General features: G+C 41.4%; 1 protein-coding gene across 1 annotated transcript in view; it reads left to right on the top strand.

Annotated features, from left to right (window-relative positions):
- The window catches only part of LOC139687538 (neuropeptide Y receptor type 2-like), a 68,427-nt gene extending 66,408 nt beyond the window's left edge, over positions 1–2,019 (top strand). Inside the window, exons 2-3 of the mRNA XM_071584748.1 lie at positions 1,270–1,450; positions 1,484–2,019. Coding sequence (XP_071440849.1) covers positions 1,270–1,450; positions 1,484–2,019 — 717 coding nt within the window. The remainder of the gene's footprint in view (positions 1–1,269; positions 1,451–1,483) is intronic.
- The last annotated feature ends 19,866 nt before the right edge of the window (positions 2,020–21,885 follow it).

Genomic DNA, 21,885 nt, shown 5'->3' with positions numbered 1-21,885 from the left:
AAAAGAAGTTTTTATGCGTGGCGGTACTTTGAATTAAAATGTACGAATATATTGAAACAGTTTAATGGACTCTGAAGCTTACGTGGCTACTGAAAGTAGAAGAAGAGGAAAAGAAAGAGAGTACTCACCAATGACCAGTGAGCGGAGCGGGGAAACAAATAACAACAAGCCCCTGAGAATACCCACTAAGATAACTACCACACCATTCCATACTAACAGCAAACAACACAAAAACTAAATAAACTTAACTTTTATACAAAATGCTGGTAGGCTTAGGTTGGTTCTGGTGAGCCAGCTCGAGCACGTCCTTCGTCGACAACAGGCAAGTGGAGACTTTAAAAGTAGGGAGTCACATCAGGGGTAATGGCTCGATGGGCCTGTCCTTGGTACCCTACGTCTTGTAGAGATGTGCACCCTTCTCAGGATCTCCTATGCTACTCTTGCACCCTCGTCATGTAAATGCAGTGCTCGCCATAAATAGCAGACAAGCGATTACTGATGAATTTCACTTACTCCAGCACCCTCAACCACCAGAAAACGAACCACACCTCACTGCTCTCCTTTGCTTGACTCCATTTCTACATCTGGACGGACAGAGTAAACACCAGTCCGTGCACCAACAAGGAGATAAACCCAACGACTGTGTGCGCCCTTGAGCTATCACTACGCAGTCCTCTACCACAGCAAGGGCAGTTTCGATAACCTACAATAGTGCGCGCAGTGTTTTATGGCGGGGGTTTCGGTTTTGATTGGACTGCCTCTCATATATCCACATAATTAGCCCAGGGTCCACCAAAAAGGTGTGTGACAAATGGTTTATAAGCACAAGGTGGAATGGGAAAGAGATTAGAGATGGGATGGGTGTTTAAAATGGTTAGGAAAAGGAAAAATATCACTCTTAAATCCCTAAAAAATGTACAAATCCATACACATGCTAGCGGAAAACTTTCCAACATATTATGCTATTTTGCCCCACTGTAAATGTCCTCGGGGATACTGAGAATGGGGAATAAAAATAAATCACAATCACTCATGTACGGTGGACTGTAAGTTTGATAGCTACAATATAATAATACAGCAGAATCTAATCGCTTTCGTGAAAATTAATTCTCCTGGTATTTATTGAGCCCACCTCAAACCGTAACTTTCCTCATCTCCACAAAGTTAGAAAAACATTTTTTGATGCGGACCTGAGTTGGAAAAGCCTCGACCATCGCGCAAACTGCCGGAGATGGGCGCTCACAATTTTCCGTCTGTTTGCCTTCGCAGGTGGTGGAGAGCTTCGCGTTCCAGCGGATGCTCCTCTACGAGACCTGCATCGAGAGGTGGCCGTCGAGGACAGCCAAGCTCAGCTACACCGTGTCCATGCTCATCGTCCAGTACGTCATCCCGATCGTGGTGCTCGGCTGCATCCACGCGAGGATCGCCGCTCACCTCAACGCCCACGCCCGCGGCACCGTGTCCAATGGCGGCGCGGCGGGAGAGGCCCTGTGCGGCAGCCGCCCGGCGCGGAGAGCCCTCGCCCGCAACCGCCGCACCACCCTCCTCCTGGCCGGCGTCGCCGTGCTCTTCGCTGTCAGCTGGATGCCGCTCAACGTCCTCTCCCTGCTCGCCGACGCCTCCCCCGACCTCTTCTCCACCTCCGCCAACGAGCTATACATCGCCCTCGCGGTCTGCCACGCCACGGCCATGACCTCGGCCATCTCAAACCCCATCGTCTACGGCTGGCTCAACACCAACATCCGCCACGAGTTCATGCAGCTCTTGCACCCCAAGTGCGCGGCATGCTTGGGGGCGGATGGGGGGCGGGGCGAGGGCGACGGCCCGGCGGCGTCCGGGGGACGACCCGGCGGCGGAAGCAAGCCGAAGAGGGTGGACGAGACGACGACGCGCGTCGAGAACCGCCGGGAGAGCGTCTCCCTGCTCGTGGTCCCTGCGACGCCCGGCATGGGCACGCCGGCGAGGAGACTGCCCGTCGTGGGTGGTTCGGTGTCGCAGACGACCGTCACCGCCCTCTAGGGTCGTGGCCCTGCTCCCCCGACACCATCCACTCCCGTGGATGGGTGCGCGGAACCGATTGAGGTTCTTAGACTTCCAGACCTGGTTCCGAGAAGACGCAGCAGTGATCGACTCACGTGCATCGGAATTCCACGACCGTTCGTTAGAGCTTTTCCCGGATCACGAGTTTCATATCATCTCCATCGGTTTCACAGCCCTATTCGAGAGTGGGGGAAGTTCCCACTACTCTCACTCGAGTTCACGTCGTAAATTGGTGGTAGCATAACCCCCCTTTCCTATCTTTGAAGCCTAGTTGCCAACCTGGACGACTATTCTGCTGTTTAGGATCGGAATTACGGACTTAATTCTATCTATCGGATGTTTCCTGGCAGAGAACATTGTCTAACAGACTGAAATCTTACCAAGGAAGTACGATGGCTCCTAATACTCCCCGAGACGAAACTCTGCACTGGATTTTGACGAAGCGAGGGAAACGGCTGTTTAAGACGCAATCTCAATGCCAGTAATTTAGAAAAACCATAGAAATTTTAAATTCATTTTTGCGGATTAAATTAACGGTAAAGTGATAGAGGGTAAATATCGCCATAATTTGAAGCACTATTCAAAACCCAATAAAGACAAAGGCCGAAATGTTTACTGAGTTCGAATCAATATAGTGGAAAATGTTTGGGAGCACTTATGTTTATGAAGTCTTGCTCGTATACCCAGCTCAACAAAAGGGTAAGCTTTTCGGTACTGTACTCTATTTCGAAAATGCATAGTAATTATATAATAGCGATTGAATTGTAATTTTAAACGCGGACATGCGTTAAATGTTTCAATGAAAGCCTAAATGTCAGCAACGACCAATTTTGCTCCTGCGGATGCAGTTACCATTTTTTAAAAATCATCATAATTTGTTACTTTTCTAAGCGTAAAATGTATATTCAACCTTTACAACGAGCTTACATTTATATTTTCTACTTCACTTTAATATCCTGCTAGTGGTTAAAAAAAGAGTAAGTCGACAATATATTAACTATTTATATTATCAAATTCTTCGTGAGGTAAATTTTGTGATTATAAGATAGCATTGTGTAACATACTCTCATAACTGCGGAAATGAAGTAAGAAATAGGCAAATATCAATCATAAAAAAATATGCTTACGGATAATTTATCGCTGTGTACAAAAAAAGCAAAGAAACTACTCGAACGCCAGTTCGATGCGCTCGTTCCGGGGAGAGGGGAGTGTGTTTATGAGTTTCCATATTCGATTCCGATCGCCTAATCTCGCCATAAGACTGAGAATCACCCCCGAGGTGATGGATCATGCATTTAGTATTAACTGGACGGTATTACTGTGTACAATTGTTTAATGGAACTACAAAAATAGTCGAAAAATTGTACACTTATCGTGTAACGTTTGGAATGTTTCTTCGAGTGTTTCGTTGTGTTTTGTGTGCGCGTGAGGCTGTGAAGATGATTTGTTGTGAGGATCACTCGCGTGTGTGTGGGCGTAAGTCCCCTTCCGAGGCTGCGGGGCCGGGACCGCATGCGATCCATGAGCCCCAAAAGCCGGCGGTCCCGGCCTCTACACCCTCGAACCCGGCGCCCCCCTCCCCCAATCCCTCTTCTTCAACACCCCCCCCCTTCCCGTCTGAGGTGTTGCCCCCTCCCGCCACGGAGTCAAGTGCCCGCCGACGGCCTCCAAATGTTCCTCGGCGTACGTCGTGTTTTGTGTGTGTGTGTGTGTGTGTGTGTGTGGAAGAGTGCGCGCATTTGCTATTGTTGATATATCATGGGTGAAAAGAGAAACCAAAGTTTTGCGGATCATTGGAACGAGTATTTTTTGTCTCTTGAATGGTGTTCATAAATAAATTGTAACGGGGAAGATCTATAATTGAATATTAATGTTTTTTAAGACTCGATTCTCTCTGAAATCTGTGTGAAAATCCTGCTTAAAAATATCTTTCTCGCTTCCGTTCCCATTTTGTCAATTCACTCTTCTCTGTATTCTTTCACGTTTCTATATCAACTTATATTGAATTGGTTTGTTATTTTTGCTTAAAAATAAAGAAACAAATTTGAGGAGCTTATTTTAATACAAATCTTTCATTTTACACCATCTAGTCATCAAAGCAACATTCTATCTCTTGGAATGTAGTCTGAGTGTATGGAATAAATTAATTTTCGCAACCGCTTGAAAGCCCTATTTTTCACATTAATGTTTTAATATAGCGATGGTGAAGCTGAGATCGTCCAGAGACATTCGTAAACTGTCAAGTTTTCAATAAGGGATCAAACGGTCAGATGGGGTGAAAGTCACCCCTACGTTGCACACAAGATGACACAATCCATTTCATAATAATTATAAAAGTGTACATTATTTTTACACAATAAACATGAGAGAAGTGTTTCTTATTGCAAACTCGAAAAGTTAAGGACCCGAGAAATGCGTTAAATTTCATTCTGTGATATTCGCAGGTGCGTGTTCAATTATGCCTTATCCTACTTGCCTTTAGAAAACGTTTGGCTGATATAACGTATAAGTAGGTTGAAGATATTGATATGAAATCAAATAAACTTTTAAACTATTTATTTTTATTTTTTATCACCGCTAGGGTATGTGGCAGAGGGTGAATACACACCAGACTTATTTAGACCCGAATAACCTATCAGTCACTGCGCAAGATTGTTAGGGTATCAGTGTCTTCTTTGAGAAATAAAATTGGCGACATATTTACGGTATTTATAAACGCAATTTTTCGTGGATGGTAATTGCTCCTTCCTCCTTAATGTTTAAGTTAAAGACGTTTATGATGGATATTTAAGAAAATGAAGGAACACAAAGAAACTAACTTTTTTGAAAAAGAAATGGAATGTAGGATTGAAATACCATTAAAAAAGATAGTGAAGTAACATACACTTGCTATTCTACGGAGAAGTTTGGTTTATTGCTATTTTTAAAATGTTCAACAATTAAATTGAATATCGCTAGGTTAATCAACTTTTCATAGCCGTCGAGGAAAGTTTCCCTCTTCCCTGCCAGCGAGATCAATGGCAAATATTAGGTTTGACGCCTTCAAATGTCCTCCACCCGACCAATATTTTTAGCTTTTTTTATATCTCGAAAGAAGACTTCAATAAAACAGAAATAGTTCGCCTAGATCCTTCTTTGCTGATGTTACCTCAAGCTGCAAGACGATATACAGGTAGCCAAACAGATGTACCCGTAGGTACCAATTTCTTAGGCGCCATCATGGAGTGCTTTGCCATCTGTCAGTTGATTGGCGTCCGGCAGAGTCGTCTCTCTAGTGCCGTCATAATGCTTACACGTACTCCTAAGGCTTCAAAATTCCCGTAATTCGGTAACCTTTGTGGAATCGAGAACGGGAAATCTTATTCCCCGAGAATTCCCGAAATAATCTTTTTAATTTAATATTCCTTTATCATCTGTAATGATGACTGCTAAATGTAATGCTAATCAACAGTAAAGCCGTAGAGAAGCAGGGGCAACCGAATTCCTTACTTCAGCGCAGTCTTTCAAAGGTTTATAGACACTCCTATATGTATTTGGTCAAGGCAAAGCTTGAGTAGGTTGAATTTCGAAAATGGATGCGACCGGAATTTCATGACAAGTGCATCTTTTGCCCAGAGCGCTAAACAGGGGTTAGTTACTATATTAACATTTTGGCTAGGTTTGCGAAAAAATAAGCCATATAACTAAAATAAAGTTTATTTGACCAAACTTTATGGCATTCGGTGAGTTTTTACATTTATCACACAATGCATTAACATTCACAATCTCATTTGAATATTTTATTCATTAACTTAAGTATTTATGGGAAACAAATGAAAATATTGTTCGTTGGAATTAAAAAAAAACTATTCGAATAGGTTTTTTAGTCATCTTTAAAATGAGATTTTAAGAAACATACTGAATCAATTTCCCCATTAGATCAACAAATTAGATTAAATTAGATTAAATCAACAAAATGGAGATAAACATTGCAAAAACTATCCACATCTCATTCTCCAAAAGGAAGGCAGGTGAGGGAAGGGTATATAAAATAATGGGAGAAACGATTGTAACAAAAGATAATTGTAAATATCTAGGGGTACACCTAAGTAAAGACTTAGGGTGGGGACTTCACACAGATTATGTGGTAGGCAAGGCCTTTAAATCGCTCCACTGGGTCATGCGGAGCCTCAAAGGAAGCACTAAATCAACTAAAGAATTGGCCTACAAAACAATTGTAAGGCCTATTGTCGAATATGCGACCACAGTATGGGATCCCTTTGAAATAGGGCATGTGAAAAAATTAGAAGCAGTGCAAAGGAAGGCTGCCAGGTACGTTTTAGGGCGACATAGGCAGACCGACAGTGTAAGTGACATGCTAGGCTCACTAGGATGGGGGTCACTAAAGAACAGACGGAAGCTGAATAGACTGTGTGCCATTTTTAAAATATTGAAAGCTGACGGAGGCTGGAAAGAACTGAACGAGAGTGTAAATAAGCCATGTAATCTCGGCAGGAATGATCACCCGCTTAAAATCAAATACATGCCCCAAAGGACAAACACCGCCAAGTTTTCGTTCCTAAATATGGGAATCAAAGAGTGGAACCAGCTGCCTGATGAACTCTTTAAGCCCTTACCCAAAAGCATTAAATCATTTAGGCGTGAATGCAAAAGGTATACATGATGGGATTGTTAAATGACACTATTTAATGGCGACTATTTAATGACACTGTGATATGTTTTAAGAATGACTACTGTTTGTTATATCATGTCATTGCCACCCGGCTTATCGCCTAACAGCAATGTATCCCAAATAAATAAATAAATTAGACAATCGTTATCTTTGCTCCGTAGGAAATAAACTTGATGCGGGAAAATTGATTTCATTTTCTGTAGACGTTGCTCAAATCGTTCTCACTGCGTATTTTAAAGTTGTGTGTGAGAGAATGTGTTGCTTGAGCTCATTTCCTTCTTTAGAGAGGCAATTATTTTGTCCATGTGCGTATGGTATCGCTAGGCTTTGATGTCGACATTATTGATATTACTTTAGTCAATTCGCACTTTAGATCAGATTTTGATTTCATGTCTGAACTCTCTGTGAGGACATCCTTTATTTCTTTTCTTGGAACTTCTGCTGTAAATGTTCCTTAAAAAACTTTTAATTAATGACTTCGCCAATCGTGTAACTTCATTCTGAATTGAGAAGTTAAAAAATCATTCTCTTCCATCTTACATAGGCTTCTTTCGTTCATCAGGAACTTTAGACTAAGAACTTAGAATAAGAACATAACATTCCTCTTTGCGAAGGACCTAATCCAAAGTGACCACAATGGAGAATTTTTGACTAAAATTCTTTATTTTTAAAATGAAGATCAAAGGCTCGATGCGTTGGAGCAGTTGGAAATTTTGAAATGCGTCCGTTGCAAAGATGGACTTGCCAACGAAATTTTGTATCCCTCCCACTCCCCCCACTCCTAGACCTACTCACCACTCTTCCAAGTCAACGATTGACACCGAAAGATGTAATTCTCTTTTCTTCCTAGCTCCATTGTAACCTTTTTACCCCTACATCCTCTCTCCCTCTCTGACCGACCCACCCTCCCTCGATCAGAAGGTATATATTCCAAGTTTGCCTTCTATGAAGACCACCTGATGATGACATTCAACGTTGAAACCTGGGTCGTGTTTTTTTCAAATAAAGTGTGTGGAATCAAAAAGTAAATTATTTCATTTCACTTAGTTTTCTAGTTTCTTAGTTTTCGTTATCTCTATTAGACTATTGTCACCCACGTCCTATATGACTTTTTCATTCCTAAATTTCTACGTCTATTTTATCATCCCATCCATATCCCTCTTTGTCCACATTTCGAGGCTACTTAGTCTTTAGTTATCCGCTACTCTCAACTTCTACGTTTCCGTACCAAACAAAGAACACACTTCATCAATCTCTTCCACTCCTTGGTTCCTTTACACTACAGCCTAATTAATTATGGTATAGTAGAAAGAACAAAGAGTTCCCAATTTTTATCAGATATCATTAAGGAAAAAAACTTGAGCGTGCCTTCCGCCCGACCTTTAGTTTAGAGGAAATAAGTCATAGCATGCTCAGGATTAATTTGGGCGACAACTCCTTCGTATTCTCACAGGAAACAAACCTGGTATCCATTTGAGATGTCTCTCAATTCTTTCTCAGCGATTTCTCCGATCTTTCACTTCCCCAACACGCAGAGAGAAATGGAAACCACATAAACGCATTACGCAAGAGCCTGAATCGATTTCCGATACGAAACAATTCGCGAAAGCAAGAGAAGTTTTGACAAAAACGTCCGCATCAATCCAAAGACAGGAGAACAAAACACCGTAATGGCAGCTGTCCCCAATCCCAGCCTCAGATGTTCCATCTTCTCGACTCTTCCATTCTCCCCCCGGGGGAACACCCAGGGTCAAACAACAGGTCGCACATCACCAGCGTTTCAGGTAATCACTTATCATCTAGGAATTTCATCCGTTTTTTGCCGTATAAAATATTAATTTTTAAGTATAGCTTCAAGAATTCTTTAATTATTTCCACCATCATCACTGGTTGTCAAATATAAGCAGCTCTCCGATTTAATCTGTCTCCTGTCATTAATTTCATCGCTGTGTAGGTGGGAGAGCCAATATCCGTCTTCGAGTCAGTCGATGAATTCCCACTTTAATCTACATTTAGCATTCTCACATCTACACATTAACAATACCCCGCAGGTGGCCCAAGGGCGTGGCTGGCTGGGTGTGTCAGGTCGCCACCCATAAAAGAGAATAAAATCACATCCAAAACCAAAGAATTCATGCAAATATACATTGACAGAGGTGAATGCGATATTTATGAGGAATCCTCTTTAACTTATACTCCTGCAAATACATCAGCATCTACATTGCACCCCGCAGGCCACCCTACAGACGTGTGGCAGGGGTTGTTAGGTCACCACTCGTAATTAAGAATAAAACCGCATGCAAAACCAATAAAATTCATACCACTCTACACCTACGAAGTCGTATGTATTCAGGAAAAAGCCTTGATAACTTAAATGCATGCAAATACATTCATAAATAAGTAACATACTCTTGCACATAAGAATACACTTATGTCTATGCAACGCTGAAACTTGTTATGAGATGTGGATGGAATCTCTTTATTAATTCTATAGTGACTTCGGTTTCTTGCTCTTATGATTTCCGATTGTTCCTTGTTGCACCATGCAACAGTTAAGTAACTATTTTTGAGTTTGTTGCGGAAAGAAATGACGTATTAATATCTGTCTCGATGGAATATTACTCACTACTACTACTTAAAATGTTTACTATAATTGGCAAATCTGACAATAGTTTAAACTAAGATCTTTGTCCAATTGTCTCTTCCAATTATCCTCACGCATTTAGCCCACAACTCACTCTATGGGTCCAACCCACTCTCGCTTGACTCCCACTTTCACTCCTTCCCGGAGAGTTACGGTCCGGTCATCCCATAATTATACTTTGCCTGTCGAAAATGGCCTTGCCATCAAAATGGTACCTCTTTTGGCCTTTCCTTTCCCTTTAAAAGGGAAAGGGAAAAATAAGTGTAAGTGTTCATGCATGAATGTATGCCATGTTTTTTTTATATATGATTTTGTCGTTATTGCATGCGATTTTTTTTTTATTATTTTTCTTTTCTAAATTATGGGTGGTGTCCTAGCACCCCCCGCCACACGCCCTTGCGGCGGCTTGCGGGGTATTGAGTAGATGTAGATGAAATGAGAGCAAAATTTTGACCCACAGACTACTTCCCGGGTCACCACATCCCAACCTCGGGGACCTTCCTCGCACCCCGGTTCCGCTCGGACACAGTGAAAGCACCACCATTATTCAACTGATCCTCCTGGCGCTAATTGCGGAGATATTCTCCCGGGAACTATCGTACTCTATTTTGAGGTGGATCACCTTTTCTAATCCTTGGCTTTCCCTCGTCCCACTCTCATCTTATCTCGCTTCATTATCGGCATTAACAATGTGCGCACAAAAGGGTCTTCGAGTGTGGGTTTTCATATATGTGGAAATCCTGAACATGACGAGCCGAGTGACGTGTCTCTCAGGACGAAGGCATTGAAGTCCGCGAGTCCCACGGCGAGAAGCCTACGGGTCTGCGCATCAACGTCCAGCCGATGAGCGTTCGGACGTGCTGCGATTTCCCTATTTGATTATGGCGGAGAGAGTAATCCATATGACTCCCGCCTTCCCTATAAGGAGCGGTGGGGGTGGGGCAGTCAATATGCAGAAAGCCATTGACCCGGAGAGTGGGGACATGAACTGCTTACGCCACACGTATGGCATTCATGACGCAACGTGGTCGGCTGACAGACGACACAGATAAAAAGTCCTTTGGCACAAAGTTATTCATGGAAAAACCTCATTTATGGAAAAGTATTTACCTTCGTATCTGCCTATATATGTTAAGGTTTTTTAGACAAAGGTTAACACGGGCTCAGTCATAAACCCTAATAGTGCATTTGAGGATATGCGTTTATGGCAAAATAACACTCCCAAAAGTGCAGTGTTTTTTTTATATCTCAGCTTAAATCAATGTACAACAACAGGAGTGTTTTAAGAAATCGAAACTATTTATCTCTCTGGGGAAGTATTCGACATTCCATTACTAAATATCCATTGCTAAGCTTTTTAAAATTCTCCCAACAAATATTGATAAAAAACTGAACCTCGCAGAGTTACCACTCACATGTTGACAAATACTTAAAAAATGTATTACAACTATATGAAAGCTAGTTTACAATGGATAAGTAAAATCTTAAGGTCTAATTTTTCTGTTGCTGAAAGTGAATAGACAGCATTTCCACAATCATAAATCACGCCTGTATATGTTTATCATAATTAATTGAACAGAGAAATTTGTCTTCATATATACGTATATGTATATATATATATAGGTATATGTACATATATATATATATACCTAGGTAATAGGTACCTAGGTACCGTAGGTAAATATATATATATATATATATAGGTAAATATATATATATATATATATATATATATATATATATATATATATATATATACCTACTGTGTTGTGTGTGTTTGTATGAGTGTATGCATGCCTACATACGGACAAATACACATTTTATTTATTTATTCAGTATTAGTCCGAAAACAGCACATTTTGGCCTTTACATCGAACCATTAACATCGATAACAATGGTCACATTTACAAACACCCAAGCCCTAGGTGGAGGAAAACTCACCCAGGCGGGAATCGAACCTGCGAACCTTGGAATGGCAGACGAGGACGTTACCCCGCCGCCACCGGGGTCGGCAAGCATATATTATATACCTATACATGTATCCTATACTCCAGGATACACCCATGGGATGATAAACGTATCCTGGTAAATACATATGACGGAATATTTTTTATTGAAAAATCTATCGAGAGAATTCACTTGGAAAGGAATAATGTTTACACTAGCCAAATCACGGCGAGAAAAATCTTTCTTAAAGAAATAAAGTGAAAACAAGTAAGTGTTAAGTGGACATTTTTGGCAAATTTAATAGTACCTCTGGCAGGAGTTTAGAATCCTCACATATCCTTTCAGAGCACAGTCATAGAATCATTTGTTAGCCGAAAACATTTTTCTATCATTTGGATGTCTAAATTTTTGAGATAAACCTTTAGAATCATCTCCTCCATCAAATCACTTCTTGGGCGTGCATCCGAAGGATTTTAATGATCGAGCCCTCTCTCCGCCAATATCTCCGAGTTCTTAATGGATGCGTGGGTAGGAATGGATGCTATCCATTTGGGTGGCTCACAATTTTCCAGTCCCACTCATTCCTTTTCACTCATATTTCTCTTCTCTGACCACCAGACATTAATATAAGACTTAAAAGCATATCTCGAAGAAGAGGACTATCGTAATGGAGAGGCAAATGAGAGTTCAAAGAAAAACGTGATGTGGGCAAAAAACTCATAAAATAATTAGACTGGTAGCATGGACTGCCAAAAGCTAAATGTTTTGTTTAATTGAGCATTGATTGATAATCACGTGGAACATTTATAATAATATCTGGTAGTTTGCATAATACACTTGGCAATATATCAAAAATTAGATCGTATAAATAGAACGGCATATTAGAGTGGCACAAATAATAAATTGGTGAAGAATGAGGGGTAAATAAGATAGCGATAGCATATTTGACTTCCGAAAAACATTAATTTTCTCCTCAGATTCACTATTTACAGCTTTTGCCGATAAGTTTATATAAGACACTTTGCCCTATCTATTGGCTACAGTCGTGATGTGGTTGAAGTGCTCGTTGGATCTTATGAGCTCTAGATCTGCGCTGGAGTGCGCATAGAAAATTACTCATAGTAGGGTAACCCACCTATGCCAGCCAGATAGGTCGACGTTTAGGTTCCAGACGGAAGGTATTCCGCGCAGCGTCTACTCCTTGGTGAGACGGCTGCATTGGCGTCTGATCCCAGTGGACATGCAGTGATAGTGTCACATTAAAAACACTATTAAGAAAGGAAACGGGAAATTACCTCCATTGATGATCGCTGGAATCGCAATGTAGAAAATTATTAGAATAAGTCCTGGCAACTACGGGACTCGACTCAATCGGCCCGGCAGCGGGAGAGACGAGGCTTCCGCGATTTTTATCCCAAGAAATCCGTGCAAAGCGGAATCTTCTGCAGCAGTAGTGTAGAAGACGCAGTTAAAAGTGTGTAAGAGCGCGAAAAAGTTACCACATTAACGGATAATGGTGACCTGGCCATGAATCAGTTTCTGGACACAAAACACCACTTTAAACTGTATTTTATTTCAATAAAGGGTACAATGTTAAAGTCACGCCATGACCTGTTATTCTAATGAACAAAGATGCTATCTCAGTGAAAATAGCACAGATTAGGGAAAACGTTTTTCTCAAAAAAATGTTTAAGTCGATGGAAAGTTTGATCTAAATCCAGTCGGTGTGATTGGTTAAGGCAAACTAGAGTATATCATGGTTACTTACGTATTCCCGGGACACCGCGCCATTTGGCCATGTTGCATATTTCTACATTGTTGGGGTAAAAAAACTTAGACCTCTAAAAATGCGGATTTTGATGTTTTACCTCTAAATATTCTTTCACCGGATTTCTGGAATTAAATTAACACGAGGCTATTTTTTCTCTCTCGCTATCCAATTTCACATACAGATAAATTTTCTTCTCTTATTAATATTTATCAATAGAATTTAAATTCATAACCTGAGAAATAATTAGAGAAAGTACATTGCTATAACATTACGGCTCCTTTCATCAGAAACAGTTAATTACCAATATAAATATTTCAAATTTCGCTGTAATTGTGTTTTAAGCTTTATCATGAAATAACAACTCCTGAAGACTTTCATGTAATTGTGCTGAGCGCAAAGTCATACCCCTTAAATAATCACAATGACTGACGTGCAATCGCATAAATTAAGACAGACTTTTCTGCTAATTTCTTCTACATAAAGCAAAATATGGTGAACTTATGTTCACTAAAATTTTAACTTTTAGTTTGCTCCCCAAGAAGTATTCGCAGCTCAAGATTTAGCTGCAAAATTATGAGCATAGATTTAGATTATTATAGCACATTTCCCAAGATTTCTCTCGCCATCTGAGCAGAAAATAACTAAGAAACTTATAATTATTGACATATTTGTCTAGACAGTTTTAATTCCCTGATAGCATATATATATATATATATATATATATATATATATATATATATATATATATATATATATATATATATATATATATATATATATATATATATATATGCTTTCGTAGACGTAACACGGAAGTGCCGAATAGTACAATACACAGTAACACACAATATAGAAACACAAAAAAAGAAGAACACTCACACGTTATTTCTTGATATTTCGACGGAATCAATCCGTCTTCCTCTGAAGATATAGAAGTAATGAAAGGATATATATATATATATATATATATATATATATATATATATATATATATATATATATATATATATATATATATATATATGTATAGATATGAACACATGGAATTTTTTCAACGCTTTATTTTGATTTTTCAACGTTCTCCATGCATTGTTCATGAAAGATAGCTGATCTAAAACAATTTCTCCACCTTGGTAGCGCGTCATCTAAATTACAGTTACAGTGTAAATGCACCTTCCCGTACTGTGAGTAAGAAATATGTCATTTTTAAGTACTTTCTACGCTACATCGTCCTGCCGACGGACCACATCACTCATTAAGTGTTAATCGTCAAATTCGGAGATCAAATGTCCGTACTATCCGGTGCTTACATTCCTTAACGTGTCGAATGAGCGTCCGGCACGGACTGCGAAATAGAGGCTGGAGCCATTAGGTATCTGCTATAAACAAATAGACAAATCCCTGAACGTTCAAACGTGCAGCAGCCAGGTGGCAGTGACGAGCCCGCTCATCGAGCGCCACCATACGAAACGGAGGTCAAATGATATGGGAGTCACCCTGGGATACGGACTCCCGGACCGACGGATTTCATTCGTTCTCTTGACCACTAAGGGACACGTTACGCCACTCGTAATATTCAGGACTGCCTCACAGGTTGATTTTTGAAGCGACATTTTATGTTTCACATTATACCTGCAAAATTCCGGTGAAACACTAAGACGTTAAACAGAGTGAAATCATTTAAACAAAACAAAGTGTTTATGAAACGACTGACGGTTAGGAAATCCATACTTCTTGAAATCAGGTAATGCATATTTAACATTCTTTGGAAATTGTATGCATTTACCTGAAATTCAAGGAAAATTTCATTAATCTCTTTCCTTCTTTAAGTTTTCCCTTTCATCCCTTCGTCTCTCTCTGTGGGGGGGGGCCCTCCTGCTACCTGCAGCGTTGGGTCACATTCCCTACCTGTGTCGTTGGGGCAGAGACCGTTGTATGTTACATATCCGTGGGGTTGTGAAATCTCACCTTCTTGCTTCTCAAATTTTAATTACATTGTATTGGATACATTTTCACTGCATCCTAAGGTGTAATTGTTTATTAGTTACTAGTGTATGTATTTGCATTCGTGTAAGTCAAATAGGTTTTCGCATGAATGTATACGCTCTGTGGGTCAAGGTTTACATAAATGTGTTGATTTTGCATGTGATTTTGTTCTCTTATACGGGTGGTGAATCAAACCACTCACCCTTTTGGCGGCTTGCGGGGTATTACGTAGATATAGATTCATCCAGGATGCCATCTATAAATTAAGCCATTGTGTACTAAAGGTTTCTTTGTAAAAGTCATAAGCCTGGAAAGTATCCAGAGTTATAGTGACTATAAGACTCACCGACTGCGATGGAGTACTGAAGGTGAGGTATTATAAGTATTAAAGGTCAGCTGCCACTCAAGCTATGATTTTTCATTAACATAAGCTCCTTGACGTCACGGCGACAATCTCCTTGCCTCACTGTTAACAATACATTACCACACATCCGGCACTAAAACAATCCCCTCTTCATCTCTGTCTACTTTCTTCCTCCCTTCATCCCGTCCATTGCCCCAATCCTGTTCCTTCCCTTTCCTCGTTTGCCTAACATTCTTCCCTCTATCACAGTCTTCAACATCCCACTGCCGGTCAACACCCCCTTCATCCACTTTTCCTGCCTCCATAGGATTTCTCCGAACAAAACCCCTCTCTTCGCCCACTATACCAAGTTCTTCCTCATTTCTTTCTTCTCTGTCCATTAAATCCGTCCACTTAAAAGCTTCTTTGCGTAAGGCGTCTATTTTGTAATACCTCTACTACAATTACCATTTCGGTCCCAAAAACTCCCAAGATACATATAATGTTCCAATCCCTCAAGTTTATGAACTCCTATTTTGAAATTTAATTTTGCCCTCTCTGGATAAACGCGTAATCTTTGTTTTGTTTATATCTATTTTCATGCCGCACCAATCGCACTGAATTTTAGAGGCAGTCAGCAGAGTTTGAAAGCCCTTGGCTGACTGTGACTCTAAAGATTGATCATCAGTAGTAATATCATATTTAATACCAAATGACCAATCATTTATAAGGCCCGCCAAAGAAATATTTTTGAATTAAATTTAACGATAAGAGGAATTTAGAATTTATATGTCTCATATTTTAATTGAAAAATGGCCTTAATTAGAAAAGAACGTATGGAAAAAATGACAATTTTGATATTGCTAACGCTAAGTGACTCAACAAATAAAATATTAACGGCGGTAATAGCATGTATTTCATATTTATGTTAATTCTGTTTGAGATAGAAACATTCGATTATAACATCATTCGCATGACGTTGGACATTTAGGTCTCCAGAAAGTATTTATAATTATGGGTGTAGAATCATAAACCAAACCTCAAACTATACTTTTCTGCAATTGTTTTTGATGAAGACGAAGTCTAGATTTCATGCTAGCAATGACACATACTATATGCATTGGGAGGCAATAAGGATTCACATTCTCTCTCTGGCCCTCAACCTGAGCGGACCTGCCTACTGAGCGCTCCTGGTAACCGGTTTGACCCACCAGAGACTACCTGCCTGCCAGTTTGATTCTTGGTGCTTTTGGTTTTAGTGAAGTGCAGTGTAGTGTCAACGTATACGTTGCTTCGTTTATATAGTTTTCGTTTTGTGTGTGGTTTGTTAACCGTAGTGTGTGGTAGTAGTAATTTATATAGTTGATTGTGGTGGTTTTTGTCCTTCAACTCTGATTGGTGACCGGTGAGTGCTTTCCTTTTTCTTACTATCTTTTTTTGGTCCTCTGAAAACAAGACCTTACTCAAGCATCGTTTTTCCACTTAGGCTTCATATTCAATTCCAAATCGTAACTTATTGTTTGAGCTAAATTTAGCTAACCCCTTCTAGAAATTTTAGCATAGTGTATACAGGTTAGCTTTTGTTGGGAACTCGGTAGTTAAATTAGGATGGCTTCATCCAGGTCCCCTGTTGCCATGCTCGAAGGCACTGGTGAATGCGCGGCTTTAAGGGCCCGTATCGTCATGCTGGAGAGAATGGTGCGGGAGCTTCGATCGGAGATCGCCGGCCGGAGGGCTCCCCTCGGGAGAGATGGTGCTCAGGGTGGGAATACGAAAACCCGCCACGCCCATAGGGGTGCACGGATTCGTCCGAATGCAACACGTGGCTGGGCGATTAGAGACCTACCCCGTGTCCCATCTCTCAACGAGGGAGTGTCTCACGTCCGTAGGTCGGACGATTGGAGGGTCGTCTCTCGGGGCAAGGGGAAGGTAACGCTGCGGCGAGGATTGGACTCTGCGGACGCAGATACCATCCCCGTCTCCAACAGGTACCAGGTGCTGTCGGATGACAGCACCACCGTACCTGCAGCCCCTATCCCTACTCCGAGGGCACTGCCTAGGGTAAGGCATCAGCGGTCGGGGAGGGAGGGAGGGAACCGTTATATTAGGTAGTTCAAATGTCCGGCGTATAATGAATCCGCTGCGCAGCAGAGTCCAACAGGAGGGAGGTGTTGGATTCTTGTCGTCCTGGTGTATACCAGGCGGCGGGGTACCCCAGGCGACGCTGGCGGTGAAGGCGGCCGTCAGTAATACGGGCTGCTCCAAGCTACGCATTGTGGACAAACGACGCCTCGGAACGTGGATCTGAAGAGATCCTGCGCTCCTTTAAGGAGATGCACTCGGAGGTGAAACGAGTCGAGGCAGAGTTGAAGGTCCCAATTAAATTAAGTATATGTAGTATTGTGCCGCGTGTAGACCGCGGAAGGCTCGTTTGGAGCCGCATTGAGGGTTTAAATCAGAGATTGCTGGGATTTTGCCGGGGAATCGGAGCGGACTTCGTTGATCTGAGGCCCGTCCTCTCATCGTGTCGGGTACCCCTTAATCGCTCCGGGGTCCATTATACTGCCGAGGCATCGCAGTTGGTAGCGCGTAGGTTACACGAACACGTTTCGAGGGTTTAGCATAGCTGGTAGGCAAGAGCGTAGGTCATATATTGGGAAAAATAAAGTAGAATCCAGCGCTTTTTGTCAATTCAGTTCAGGTAATGCCTCTCATATCCCCAAAAAAATTGAACAAACAAACACTTGCGTTAAAACAACATATAACAGTAGCTCGAATGTCCGTCGTGTAATGGTCCCATTGAGGGAGAGGGCGCGCCGCGTAGGCGCCGATCAACGGGTGACCGCCTGGTGTATACCAGGCGGAGGAGTCCCTCAGGTGACGAAGGCGATCGAGGCGGCGGTCAAAGGCACGAAGTGCTCTAGGCTGCAGGTCGTGGCCCATGTGGGCACCAACGACGTCACGGACCGTGGATCCGAGGAGGTCCTCCGTTCCCTTAGGGAACTGAGCTCCGAGGTGAAGCGCGTCCAGGGCGTCGAGGGGGTTCGGCTGGGACTAACGGTCTGCAGCATCGTTCCGAGGGAGGATCGCGGGTCTCTGGTTTGGAGCCGAGTGGAAGGCATAAACCAGAGACTATCGAGATTCTGCTCGGACATAGGAGCCTCCTTCGTCGACCTCAGACCAACCCTCCGATCTTGCAGGACTCCCCTTAACCGATCTGGGGTCCATTACACGGCGGAAGCGGCGAGTAAGGTAGCGGATAGGATACTCGACCACTGTAGGCCTTTTTTAGGATAGAGAGCAGGTCACTTAGTGGGTCAATAACATCTGGGGATAGCGCGTATAATATTATTAATAAAAATATAACAGTCATTGACAACACTGGCAATGATTTAGAAAGACATGTGACACGCACTTCCCCACAAAGGCGTCCTAAATTACAGTCAGACACTAATAAGGACGTTATTCAACATCAAAATAATTTAACTATACTTGTTATAAATTGCAGAAGCCTCAAGAACAAATCAGCGGATCTAGAACACATAATCCAAACTCATTCCGCTGATATAGTATTAGGCACAGAGAGTTGGCTGTGCAATGATATTAATGACCAAGAAATTTTCCCAATAGATTTCAAAGTTTACCGACACGATAGAGATACAAGACCCGGAGGAGGGGTTTTCGTGGCAGTTAAAAGTCATTTTGAAAGCAGGCAAGTTTCATTTGAAAATAATAACATAGAAAGTGTTTGGTGCACCTTACTACGGACCAATCAACCCAACATAAATTTATGCTCTTTCTACAGACCTCCAGACTCAGATTTGAAAACACTTCACACCCTCAACGATCAAATTCACAAGTTTACACGTAAATATAATAACAGCATAAACATAATTGGTGGCGACTTTAACCTCCCTGGTATAGATTGGGACAGCAATATCGTTAAATCTGGGACCCGCGATCGCGAATCTTGCAATTCCATGATAAAATTGGTTCAAAGAAACTCCCTCCATCAAGCAGTACGCATGCCCACCCGTGGAAAAAACATATTGGATCTATTTCTTACAAACACGCCGGAACGTATTATTAGTGTATCAACTGATGAGGGCTTGAGTGACCATAAAGCAATTAATGTCCATTTGGACATAGCAATAAAAAAGATTGTTAAACCAAAAAGAAAAATTTATAATTACCATAAAGCAGACTTTGAATCTTTTGCCAATCAATTAAACTCTTCACTACCCGAGTTCAAAACCCGCTTAAGTCATGCCAACGTGGAAGAAACTTGGACAGAATTTGTCAATATCATGCAAAAAGGAATCGTAGATTTCATACCTATAAAATACGTTAAAGCAAATCGCGACCCCAGGTGGTACAATAAAGACGTTAGAAAAGCCCTTCGAAAGCAGAGAATGCTACACTCTAGGGTAAAGAGGGCAGGCGTGAACACATCATCTCCTGAGAATACACAATTATGGGACACATATAGATCCTCTAAAATTGAAACCAAAAAACAATTACGTAGCGCCTTACTGGAATTTAAACGCAAAGTACTTTGCGAGCACTTGGACACTGACCCCAAAGCTTTCTGGTCATATGTTAGGGAAGTAAATGGGAGTAAACAAACCGTGGCTTGCTTAAGGGATTGTAGCAATGTAATTCATACAGACAGCGAGGTTAAAGCTAACATCTTAAATTCATTCTTCCAAAGCGTTTTCTCGAATGATGTTGCCACCGCATATCTCCAAGAAACAATACATACTCCACCCATGGAAAAAATAACAGTGGACCAACAAGGAATTCTAAAATTACTTAATGAGATTAAACCCAACAAATCCCCGGGTCCCGAAAATATACCAGCTAGGGTGATAAAACATTTAGCTCCAAACATTGCCCCGTACCTTGAATTTATATTTAACAAATCCCTCACAGAGTGCAAAGTACCTAAGATTTGGAAAACCGCGCAAATAACGCCTATTTTTAAAAGTGGTGACAGGGAGGATCCCAGTAATTACAGACCTATATCTCTCACTTCTATCTGTTGTAAAATATTAGAGCACATAATTGTCAGTTCAATAATGAGACACCTTGACAACATTAACTTTTTAAGTGACAATCAACACGGATTCAGGAAAACCCGCTCCTGCGAAACCCAATTAGGATTATTTACACATGATTTACTTGTATCTGGTGAGAGAGGTAGGCAAGTGGATGCCATCTTCTTAGATTTTCAAAAGGCATTTGATAAGGTCCCACATGGTAAACTCATTCATAAATTAAAGGTCGCGGGTATAAACAAGGGCGCTATAAGTTGGGTTAAAGATTTTCTTTCAGAGCGGGAACAGAGGGTAGTCCTTGATGGCGCTAGTTCCGACAGCGTTCGAGTCACGTCGGGGGTACCTCAGGGAAGTGTGATCGGGCCGTTACTTTTCTTGATTTTTGTTAACGATTTGAACCGCGAAGTGAAAAGTAACATTAGGATGTTTGCGGATGACACGGTGATCTATCGGGAGATATCTGGGGATGAGGATCGTTTTATTCTAGCGCAGGATTTAGATTGCATTACTAAATGGTGTTCTAACTGGGGATTGACTCTAAATTATAATAAATGTTCAGTGGTAAATTTCTTTAAAAGATCAACGGGATTTGCTTACAAATTAGCTGGAGGTGACCTAGCAGTAGTTGATACGGTAAAATACCTAGGTGTCACATTCACTAAAGACTTAACTTGGGGGACTCACATACGTAAAGTCTGCGGTCAAGCAAATAAAAAATTGGGATTCATTAGACGCATTGTCGGCAAAAGTGACTCAAAGGTCAAGGAACGTTGTTACCACGCTCTTGTAAGGCCTCATTTAGAATACGCATGCAGCGTGTGGGACCCGAGTGAAAAAGGTCTCATTCGGGAAATTGAGAAGGTTCAACGCCGGGCAGCCCGTTTTGTAAAAAATTCCTACGATAAAACGCAAAGCGTTACCGAAATGCTCATGGATTTGGGGTGGGAATCATTAGAAGAGAGACGATTCAATGCAAGACTGAAATTATTAAATAAATTCAGATCCGCATGTTTCAGCACCGAGGTCTCGCAGATTATTCGTACTCCTACATACATTGGTCGCTTGGATCATGCATATAAAATTCGGGAAATAGATGCCAGGACTAGCCGACTCAAGGACTCCTTCTTCCCACGGACAATACGGGATAGCAACTGTAGGATTATAGATAGTAAAAATTCCACTTGCCACCCTCAGTGTCTAAAAAATAATTATTTCTACTTAAATGCATGCTCCTCCACTAACCTTATGTGTTTTGTTTTGTTATAATAACCCATTCTTTCCGCATGATATCATTCGTGTTCTGTTCATCTGTTTTTAAGTTTCCCTTTCAGTCCCTCTTCCCTCCCGGCGGGGGGAAATTCCTGCTACCTGCAACGTTGGGTCGAATTCCCTTCCTTTTACTGTCTCTTTGGGGGGTTGAGTGTT

The sequence above is a fragment of the Hetaerina americana genome, unplaced genomic scaffold (genome assembly GCF_022747635.1).
Source record: "Hetaerina americana unplaced genomic scaffold, ioHetAmer1.1.p SCAF_2, whole genome shotgun sequence".
NCBI classification, from domain to species: domain Eukaryota; kingdom Metazoa; phylum Arthropoda; class Insecta; order Odonata; family Calopterygidae; genus Hetaerina; species Hetaerina americana.
Note: the sequence above shows the minus strand (reverse complement) of the source record. Positions and strands in the feature narration are given on the sequence as shown.